The sequence below is a fragment of the Notothenia rossii genome (genome assembly GCF_949606895.1).
Source record: "Notothenia rossii genome assembly, chromosome: 10".
Lineage (NCBI taxonomy): Eukaryota > Metazoa > Chordata > Actinopteri > Perciformes > Nototheniidae > Notothenia > Notothenia rossii.
In genome coordinates, this window is record NC_136908.1 from 15,836,086 (window position 1) to 15,847,948 (window position 11,863).

At 43.0% G+C, this 11,863-nt stretch overlaps 1 protein-coding gene across 2 annotated transcripts in view; it reads right to left on the bottom strand.

The window, feature by feature from the left end:
• Positions 1 to 1,075: 1,075 nt before the first annotated feature.
• The window catches only part of tshz1 (teashirt zinc finger homeobox 1), a 28,206-nt gene continuing 17,418 nt past the window's right edge, over positions 1,076 to 11,863 (bottom strand). For both annotated transcript variants that reach the window (XM_079655322.1, XM_079655323.1), the window contains one exon: positions 1,076 to 5,669. In XM_079655322.1, the coding sequence (XP_079511448.1) occupies positions 2,329 to 5,669 (3,341 nt within the window). In that variant the 3' untranslated portion in view covers positions 1,076 to 2,328. The remainder of the gene's footprint in view (positions 5,670 to 11,863) is intronic.

Here is an 11,863-nt window from a genome sequence, read left to right on the forward strand (position 1 = left end):
GAAGTCAAGTACATAAGTGTTTGTCAAGTATAAGTTCATCACATAACATCCCGTAAAGCAGCATTGTTATTATTTATGATCTATATTTAAAGTCTTAAGTAAAAGGTTTGTTTGTTTTGTCATGCATATTTAAATACAAAATGTAATATATGATATTATAGATGAATTACTAAAACAAAGTGTGATTTAATTAACCAGTATTAAGAGTTGTTGGTCTTGTAAATTGCATTAAAAGTGTACATTGAACTGGTAGATATGAGCTGAAACTGTCCCTTTACAAGAACTAACAACATTACTTATCTATCTGAGGCCTTCTCCGCTAGACATGTAAAGTTTTAACTGTCAGCTGGAAGATGTGGACCATTCTTTGAGCTCTGAGTTGGTTCACAACCCTCCTCTGCTATCATTCAGCGGCACAGCAGTGGACTCAAACCAGCAGTCTGTTTCTCCTGTTCAGCCTGTTCATCTCTAACTGCAGTGTGGAAGGAGCTGCTCTCCTCCTCTCCAAAGGGACTGAAGATCTGGCACTCGAGGCTGCTGAGCTTGTAGCCATGTCAGAGTCAGAGATCCCGGCCCTGCAGGGTGAGCTTTGAAACCTGTTGCAGGGAACGCTGCTTCAACACTTCAGTTCCTATGGAAGTTGCTGAGATTAAGAAGGGCTGTTGCTAACATGAACAACTGCTGCTCCCTCAGTGGGACCGAGAGATGGTTCAGTGATCGCAGCAAGCCCATATGAGAATACACATTTGGACGACTTCCTGTGGCCGTCACTGTTTTTCCCAGTGAAGCCAGCTAAGATGGTGGCTCTGTCGGTGTATCAAAATCAAGCCCAGCTGAAAAATGGGAGGTTATTAATGCCGGGTTTGAATGTTTCTCCCAAAAGTCCCCTGAGTTGTTGAAACTGGCGCTCCTTTGAATTGTGGAAGAGGTCATTTATACACACATCCATAAAAAGTCTGACAAACTGTTTTTCCTCTTAAAGATGCAGTACCATTTCAAAGCTTGTCGTATGATATTGTATTCTTGGTCTGTCTGGATTTCACACTCTTCCAAAATCACTCAAACAACACAGAAATGTAATCCAGGACATGGAGTTTATTTCAGGATAAAAGAATGCCATTCTGAATAATTGGGTTGATGATAAAACCTGCAAATCTATCATTGGGTGAGAATTTATTTTTTCAATGTTATGTACAGGACCGTGCATCAGAGCAGACGGAGGTAAAATCTTTCATTTTATGTAAACCACATTGAAGGACCTACTTTTCACTGAAAAAGGACAATGTGGTCGGACAATATTCTGTAGTTTCATACATTTACCCCCATTATAGTCAAGAAAATAACATTATAAAAATGCACACAGTACAAATAATGTTGAACTGCAAAGAGCAAGATATGCTGAAATACATGTATACACACTTGCTGATTATTCATACAACAACTTTGAAACTTCATTAATTTTACAACTGTAGCTTCACAATAATAAAATCGGTAGCCTACTAACGCAAATACTGTACATGTTGAAACAACCAGAAAATTATATTTTACTAGAGAAACAAATATGCTAAACATTTTATAAGATTTTCTGTGATTTAATGGCAAAAACAATATAATATTATAGTTTGTCCCCCAAACTGCCAGGTTGAACAAGGGAATTAAAACTCAAAAGGGTTATGTGTTGTCATTTTAGACACACATTTCTTCATCAATGTACACTTACTTAAAGTGCTGAAATATTCTTAATACTTTAGAACATCTTATTTCAGATGGCTACTTTTATAACCATATACCTTCATTTAAACAGCCAAACCTGCAATTTGATAAACAGGGAAATGTCATTATGGTTGAAATTTAGTAAGACATAATATGTTTACTGTTTACGTAAAAACATGCACGAACTGTCTCATAAATAAGATGCAAGTTTTGTTGAAATATATTCATCTTGAAAAAAATCATTCAAAATCAGTCATCAAAATAAGAGTCCAGTTTTAAAACAGATGGACTTTTCCCAAAGGCTCAGATAAGATGCAGTGCATTAGGAAAGCAACAATCAGTCAGTGACTATAGTGCCATGGCCCCTGCACCAATTTGGTACGTGTATGTCAACAAAAACTCTACTTTGAAAATGTAGCTTTGAGCCTCTGCAGTGCAAGATCCTGCCATTTATGGATAACAGAATAATTACAGTATGTGGTATTAAAGCTACCATGTTGTCATTACAATATGTGTTGTAACAATATTCAATACAGGTGTGGCATTATCTGTTGTGACAGATTGTAGCTTAGAGTTATAGTGCAACAGTAATCTGTCATGCTATCAGCTTGATCTTCATTGTTTGTCCAACTCTCTCACAAAGACAATGTGGTCCTCCGGCGACTTTCCGTGTGATTTGCAAAGGTGCAATTTGATTGCATGTTTGCTCGCAAATGTCCGATTGCACAGTGTGCACTGATATATTGAGCCAGTGTCTTCTTCTGTAAGTCCAGAGGAACTGAAAGTCTTGTCCTCTATTCTGCTAACTGGTTGCTGCTCTAATAAATCTATGGAAAGCTTTGAGAGGTCCTTCAGGGTGAACCCAAGGTGGAACTCCAAATGGTGAATGTAGGCGGAGGGAGTCCTAAACTGGGAAGCACAGTCATTGCACAAAAACTGAGGTTGGCCGGAGTCAATACTCTTTAGGAACTTTGTGCCACCTGTCCGCTTTAACTGGTATTTTACATTGGCCAGCCAATGTGAGATGGTGGTCATGGAGAGTCCAGTGAATTTACAGATGTGGACCCGTTCCTGGGGTCCCAAGTCACTGATCGCAAACTTCCCCTCAGGAGTTTCCTTAAGACATGAGACAAACTGAGCCTGGAGGATCAGGAGGTGCTGCGGATTCCAGTTGGACTGTCGACCCTTCCGTCTTTGGATGGGGGACAACTCCTCCAGGCTATCCTCAAAAGAACAGCCATCGAGATCTGACTTCTCAGAGACAGAAGAAGGGGTTGTAGATTTTGGTGTCAAACGGCCCGTCAGATTTTTAACCATGTCTGAAATATCCATCAAAGCATTCTCCCGTAGAGGCGGAGGTGAGGACTGTGAGAAATCTTTGTAAGATGGTTTGCTGTTGCTGACGCTGCCATTGTTGTTTGCTGTAGAAGCACCCTTGGGCGTACTTCCGTTGGTGGTTTTGGATTTTGTCAAGTCCATGGGCTGATCTTCTTCATCGCAGCACTGGCTCACGGGCTCTGCTGACCTAATCTGAGAAGAGTGGTTGTTGATCTTATAAAGCATTGCAAAGGGGTCTACAAATGGAGTAGCCACTTTTGCAGCTTTCCCCAAGTGGTTGTTCATGATAGACTGCAAAGCACTAAGAGGGTTCACAAGTGGCTGTTCAGGTGAGTGATCAGTGATGATGCTCAGGTTATTGCAGCCATTGCTTACAGGTTTCTTTGGTGAATCAACTTCACTCTTTATATGCGCCTGTACTTTACTCTCTGCCTGCTCTCCTTCTTTCCGTCTCAATTCATTCTGGTCCCCGACTACAGTATTTCTTCCTGCCCTTGAGCTTTTTTCTGGAATGGGTGAAGCCCGTTTGTCCTTAGGATTTGGCATTGGAGACTTTGTTGACCTGAACTTATTACGTACAGTTTTTTCCTCCATTTCACTCTTTACTGAAGTTTTCCCTGACACTTTCTCAACCAGCTCCTCCATGGCCAGCACATTGCTCTTGTGACTGGGCGGTGGAGAGGGGCTATTAGGTGAATGGATCAGTGTGCCTAAGTCAGAGGAAAGTAGCTTCAAACTGTTGCTGCTGAACAGAGGCTGGACTTGTGCACATGATGGTAAAGTAGACTTAAAGCATCCATGAAGCTGATAGGCGGCATGAATGCTAGGGTATCCACCCCAGGTTGGTGAGCCTGTTTGGGCTTTGGTGATTGCACTTGAAACTGTATTCTCTAAAGACTTTATGATATCCAAGCCCCCTTTAGGGGCCTCTTCCAAGTCTTCTTCTCTAAGATATTGGTAAGATCTGATCTTTTTAGGTTTATCAGCTTTTTCGGGAAGATCTTCTTTCTCTTCTTTTATTTTTTTCTCTGGTTCCATTGCTTCCATTTTCTCCTCCTCTGCCTCTTCATCTCTCATTGCTTCATTTTTCTCTTCAGAGGCAGTGGGCGGCCGTGGGGAGCCGGGCTGTGACCTCCCATTGGGTGCTGGGAGTCGTGTGGTAGTCGGTGGCAGAGGAATTGACTGAAACTTCTCCTCAATGATAGGATCAAAAACTAACTGCTTCCCCTTTTTAGAGGCTGAATTGGTTACTTTCAGAAAATGTCCTGTGACCATCATATGGGCTGTCAGCTGCTGCAAGGTGTCATGTGAACTGCCACATTCCATGCATTTGAGAATTTGGGCCTTGCGTGCCTCAAATTGCCAAGTATAACTGGCACCGTTCTGGTAACCGTATCGATTATTTGGAGTGACATAAGGATTGGTCACTCTTTGGTCTCTAGGATGCTCTCCCATGTGTATGCCTGAGGAGACAGACTCTGGCGAGCTCGGGGACATCAAGTCGTGAAATGCTCTTTTTTTGGTTGGGGGTACCAGCTTTGAAGTTAGGGCTGAGATTGGTTCTTTTAGAGGCACTTTCTGATAGTGTTTAGTTTTGATCATATGAACACTGAGGTCTTGCAAGGATTCAAAGGAGTGGCCACAGTACATGCACTTAAGAACTTTCTGGGCATCCTCTTTGCCTTCCATCTCCAGCAGAGACCGCTTACGTGGCTTGGACCACCTCCTGCTTTTATCATCCTCGCTATCCTTATTGTCATCACGGTAGTGGCCCGACTCGTTCATGTGCACCGTCAGGCCGACCAAAGTGTCATAGGCTCCACTACAGTCCTTGCACCTGAACTTGCTCGCACCTGTAAACACGGGGCCATAGAGCTTGCTGTTTTGCCTGTAAAGCTGCACGGTGCTGAAAAGGCTGTGCTCAGGAAGGAGTTGGTATGGGGTATGTTGAAAGGTTTTTGCCAACGCTGCCTGGTGCCAGTCATAGGCCAATCCTCCTGTGTTGCCAGAGCTTACACTGGTGCCACTGTTGCTGTTGCTCGACACTGCTCTGGTTGTGGTGCTGCTCATGGTAATATTAGTAGAGGCTGAGGGGTTGCTACTGCTCGACCTGCTCTTCAGATGGATGTTGCCTGGGCTGTGACTGTTCAGGATCCCATTGCTCCCTTTGTGATTGCTCCCATTGTCCTTGCTCGCTGGGTAATTGTTCCCTTGCTTACTTTTTAGCATGTCAAGAGCAATGCTGGACCAGGAGGCATCCGAGATCAAGTTTGCATAGACAGATTTCATTTTTGCCAGACTGTCCTGTATTGAGAGACCATTAATGGACTCTGTGCTCTCCCCTGTCTTCTCCTCTACCTTTTCCTGGTCGTCAAAGGAGGACACGGTCTTAAGGTCCACCAGATGATCACTGGTGGTGCTGAGTGGAGAGGCGTACCCAGCGTCCGGGTTGGTGCCATTGCTGAGTGGAGAGTTTTCGCAGCTATAACGATTTCCTGCGTCCTCGTCATCGTGGTAAAGATAGTCTGCATCTTGACCATCCAGGGAAAGGCCATCATCTTGCAGATGTTCTTCCTCATCAATATTATCCAGTTTCAATTCATCCTCTGGTCCGTAAACTGGAAAACACAATGGAGAGGAAAAGGGACATTAGATATTGTTTGTAAATATAACTTTCATACATTCAAATCAGACAAATTATGCATCTACCGCCCTTACTTTATGAGTGTAGTATGTGCAATAAACCTAACGAGGATTTGTGTCGATTGTCCCAGCAGAGGACACAGGTCTGCAATAATAAAGTGGCAAACATCCATATCTTGACAATGACAAATAGTCCTCTTCACTGCGCTGCCTAATGAAGCTATTGAACACTACATCTCAGCAAGGGTAGAGAGCAGAGATGAGCCACTGGAATGCTTCTGCTTAGTTTAAAAACTAAAAACAAGCACAAATGTAATATCATACAGAGAACAAATCCCAAGCGATGATGATAGTTATTAATCATGTGGTGGTATCTGTTACTTCCCAATAGAAATGAAGACATTTTTGTCTCTTAAATATTGAAAAAAATACAGGAAAGAGAAACATCTGCCTCACTGATTGCTCTTTTAATGACTTACTTTGATGTTTCCTTTAGAAATAGAGTCAATGTAACAATATGTTAATAAGATGAATGTACTGCATTTGGGCCAAGATCTCAGAATACTCATCAATTCTAAGAAATGTTTCCTCATCAACAAATAAAAAATGCAAGAGCAGCCTACAGCCACTAGTCGATGCAGAGTATTCCAATGTCTATTTTTGCTGCTGTAAAGCTTCCACAGATCTGTTTACCGACTTTGATTTGCTCTGTTCTTCCAACATGCCACACATGCTATGGATTCACAAGTAAGAGATAGTGGAGGAAAATGCCAGCTGCATCAGCCCTGCCAAGCCATGGTTGGCTGGAGTCAACTTGGCATCAACTGTGGAAGTCCTCACAGCGTGGTGCTCGGAAACGGCCAGTGGACATGACAAGCCGTGTTGTTACTGCCTGTGCTCCCCGAGTACTCACAGATTCAAGTGTGCCATTTTAAAACAAGAGAGAGATTTATTGTATCAGTGGAAAATGGCTGCCCTCTCTTTGTAACTGTCAACAATTTTTACAAATCATTTGTTAACAAAAAAAAAAATCAAATCTGCATTATAATTCCTTCAGATGAGCGAGATGAACAATTCAAAAAGGAATACATCTCCTCAATACTAGGAGGATAACAAGATTTAAATATGATAATGGAACCAGATTAGGAGAGAAATATAAGAGAGAAGAAGTGAGAGGGAAATGTTGAGGGTTAAATATGCTAAGGCAGCTCCCCCAATCCATTCCTCGTAAGATGCTTGTCTGAGGTGCCAGAATCAGTCTCCAGTGAGGAGGCAGATGTGCTGTCAGCTTCAAACAGCATGTAGTTCTCTATCCCATAATCGGAATGGACATAATACCTGATGTTTGTGAGGTGCCAGTTACTGCTGCCTGGGAAAAGCTGGAGGTCCAACAGCTGCATCTCTCAGCCTCGCATGTGTGTAAAAGAGTGTGTGTGAGAAAGAACGTACGTGCTCAAATGTACAACGTTCCTGTTCTTAATTAAACTATTCTATTGGTCGTCTTTCTCTTCACTGTAAGCTTCAATTACACTCAGGCCACTCTGAAATAATTCAATTGAGTTAGTCACTAAATTAGAACATGTTAACCTTTTGGCAATGCAGCTGCACAGCGTTCTTTAAACCCGTCTCGTCCTTCCTGTCAAGATTCAGCCCACTGTATTGAAATAAATGCAAAACTAAACCTATTCAAAGTCAATGTGGGGAGAGTAGTTCAAGACAAAGCCGCTTAGCTGACAAAGTGAGAGAAACCTGACATCAGTACAAACACACACACACATTCAGACACAGAAAACACACTGACATTAAATTCTAGTCTTTCCCTGCCATCCTCCGTATGTTGCCTTGACAGGCCTCAGTGTCAGGAGTGTGTCAGTGTCAGCCCGAGGTGTCAGTGTCCACGCAAACAAGCCAGAGAGGAGGTGGGATGGGAAAGTAACAACAACAAACACAAGTCAGCCATTTTTTTTTCACCCCCCCTGCTCGAGCTTCCTCCTTCACCATCTGTGTCAGAAAAGCTGCGGGTGCCACCGCCGGCTAATAAGGCAATCAGAGATGGAAAAGATGCTGACACGGCGGCTTTCGAGCGTCACTCAGAACAAAAGAGGAAGGGGAGAGGGAGGGAGAGAGGGGTAGGGAGGGGATTAAAACGGGGGTGGAGGGGAAGGATTGGGGGAAGGTGTCTGTTGTGGTTGTCAGTCAAAAACGTAAGCCCACTTTGTGCTGTCAAGGAGGATAGGGAAAAGAGGGGAAGTTTTTGAAAAGAGAGGAGAAAAGATGTGTATAGGCCAGCGAACAAGAGGTGTGTGTATTGTTGTGCGCTAATGTGTGTGTTTGTGCGCATATCTCCCCAAAAGAAAAACACGTGGCAGGGAAACAAGTTCAACAGCATCCAACAAACTAAGTGTTATATTTCAGGAGGGATAAAGTAGTGAAATGACTGCTATGTGCACAAGTTTTTAGGTGTGTGTAAAGGAGGTGTGGCTGATCACTTGTGTGTGTTTTTCAAGTGTCACAGTGTGTCAGGTGCATGCAGGGATGCAATGTGGCTGGTGGGGGGGAAAGCGAAGCCATCTGCATCTGGATTGGAGCCTGTCACTATTGTTGTGCCCAGAGTCCAGGATATCCTGCTGCAGACAGGTGACACCACAGTAGGACACACACACACACACACACACACACACACACACACACACACACACACACACACACACACACACACACACACACACACACACACACACACACACACACACACACACACACACACACACACACACACACACACACACACACACACACACACACACACACACACACACACACACACACACACACACACACACACACACACCAGATTTATAATCTTGTGTTTATTTACACTCGAATTGCATACTCACAATCACTGATCTAAAGCATAATTTTGCCAATTTAAACTTAAACGTATTAAAGTCAAGTTATTTTAATAATAAATTGGATTTTTGTCAGAACAAATATGTATATTTTAAAGCAAGGTATAGAATCGAAAAATAAAGAAAACTCATCACCAGTCGTATCTAAAACAACACCTGGACACACACATAATAATTAAAACTGTGCCAAACACTCGGCTGGTGTCAGACACACTGACCAGTTCTAAGTGTTAACATGAGGCCAGGTGAGACAACTAGAGTGTGACATTGCACTGGAACACACACCCTTTTTTTATTTTCTCTGCTTGCTTACACACACACACACACACACACACACACACACACACACACACACACACACACACACACACACACACACACACACACACACACACACACACACACACACACACACACACACACACACACACACACACACACACACACACACACACACACACACACACACACACACACACACACACACACACACACACACACACACACACACACACACACACACACACACACACACACACACACACACACACACACACACACACACACACAACACACACACAACACACACTTTCCCTTCATTTATTCATGTTGTCTCGGAGAAGAGGGCAATCCTGGCTCTCATTTGCAGTGCTAATGTCCAATTCCGCCAGCCCTCACCCGGCTGATTTACCCTGCGCTGCATCTGGAGCGGGGCGGCCGGCGAGGCCCCCTCACACCGTTTAGTGGCCCTTCAAAATGGGAGCTCTGCCGTGGCAGTCTTATTTCTCTCTCCCGTTTCGCTTTGTCACCGGCCCCTCCATTCCCTGCCACTCACCTCTGATGGCTTTGGACAAGCCTGATCAGTGTGTGTCATTGACCTGTATGGCGTGCATGAGTGTGTGTGTGTTTCAGCAGAGAGAAGGCTGTAAATAAAATGACATTATTATTTCCTCTGTCCTATCATGTAGAAAAGCCAATTATGTTAATGCTTAGTATGTCAGGCAATCTCTGTCTCTCTCTGCTCTCCCCTATCCTCCTCATTCTGGCCTTTTTTTTCTATCTCTTGAATAGCAGTGGCTGTGGTTTCATAGGACCTGACACTCTCTTTGGAATACTCCATGGACGACAACTACCAAACAGTATGGCGTTTCATACAATTCTGCATCAGATATAATTTGATCAACATCATCAACCATCTTTAGTTCAAATATAAACTCTAGATCAATCAAGATTACTTTTTGTTTTCCTACTATGAAAATGAAAACCCATCTTGTTGTTCATTTGGAGTAGAGCACTTTAAGGGTTAGATTCAAATGCATGTTTAATAACGCCACTGCCTCGCAACACAGAACAAAGCTCCATAAATAGACACACATCAAATGTATTAGCCAAAATGTAACCCACAGCTTGCTTGACCAGACATGTAAAAGCCTACCTAACAGAGCCCCCCCCCCCCCCATCCCACGGCCCCACCCTCTCCTTACCCACATGGAATAGTCCACCATATGGCACAATAGCTCCGGGGCCTGTAATAGCTTGTGTGTTGTACAAATCATCCTTCTTAGCTTCCACGACTCTTCCGGTTTGGGAAAACAAAACAGCCAGCACAGTCTGGACATTGAGAGCAGCTACATGTGCAGACAAGATTTGATATTTTACTGCACACTAGGTATCACTGCTTTGGACTCTTTAAAAAAAAAATGAAGAATGACCTTCTCCTAAACTTTTGACTGTCCTGAGGGCTTCCACATATGTTCCTAAGTCATTTGCAATTACTTGAACTCATATTATGCTAATAGCCTTTTTAAATGGGTCACAAAGACAGTACATTTTACCTCTGCCTGAGCTTCATCAGGCCACTACGAGTACAAAATGTGTAAATGAGATTATAGCTTCTGACAGAATATATCAGTGAAAAAGCAACACATCTAGGGAAAGCTGTAGCCGTTTTGTTTTAAAGGAAAGGATTTTTCCAATCCTTTCTTGGATTGCTTTGCAACTGTTTCTTCTCCTCTGTTTTTCTCTTCCTTCCTTGCTGCCCCTGTTTGTTCAGATCTCCCGTGAGCCAGTTTCGACACGCCATGACAGTGACTGTGGTCTATAAATCACCTTTTCCCTGAACTGTCAGTGCCTGCTTGCTCTGAGATGAAACAACAGCCATTAGATCATCGGCACGGCAGATTCCAGCCCTTTCTGCTCGGCTTTTCTGCCAAAACCCCCCACGCCCAACAATCGAACATTGCACTGGTGCTGCACAACACATTTCAAACCATCTGGTTTGTCTTCAGGCGAAGTACAGATAAAGCATTACTAATGCTAATTAAAGATGATGTGAGTGAGATTTACACAACCAATGCCAAGCACTGATTCAATGTGGGCTGCACCAGACAGATGTCATTTGTTAAACAAATTCTTCTAGAGCAAATATTGACACTTTCATTACCGTCCATAAGAAGTAAAACTCGTTTAGTTAGCATATTTTTTGTAACCATTTTTCACTTTATTGTGCTACACACCTCTTTGATTATTAAAGTCGTTCTATTTTGGTGCATTAATGGTGGCCATGACAGAAGGCTGTTTAAAACCGAAGCTAAAATAATAACATGTTTTTTCCTTTCTTCATCGATGGCGTCTTTTAAATTCACCTGCATTGCCCCTGACAGTGGAGCTTCCCCCGACTAAACAACAGCTGCTCCCATCGCCTAGCAACAACCAGTTGATGGATGACCCCAAAGATGGATAATTACCATAAATCACTATGGTTGTGTGGAGAACAGAAGCAGAAAATAATCGTACGAAAAAAGAAAAAAAGGGCTGAACCAGTTTTAACTAGTGTGTCTGGTGCTAACCTTGTTTCTTACGAATGTGTTGAATTGCAGTCGTAGTTACTTTCTCCTGCTGACAAGAACTGGCTGGTGAACCAAACAAAAAATGGCAATGAATTTGTCTATAAGTGTAGTTATTTGGAGCGTTTCTTGAGAGTGGTCAGTGGTTTCAGTCTGAATGAATAGGGGCTGTAAAATGAAACCTGATGAAATGACTCATTACACAAAACCTGTCCTGAAGGAACAGGGACAAAGAAAACAAAGTAGGCAGAGGAAGGAAGAAAGGAAACAGCAGAGAATGAATGATGGCAACAATGATGAGTTTAGTGTAGCAAAGGAGAAGAGGGGGTCGGAGGAGTAAAAGCACAAAGAGGAAATGTGTTTACCGTCTGAAAAAACCTGTATATTAATACACAGTGTGTGTCGATGAGAATA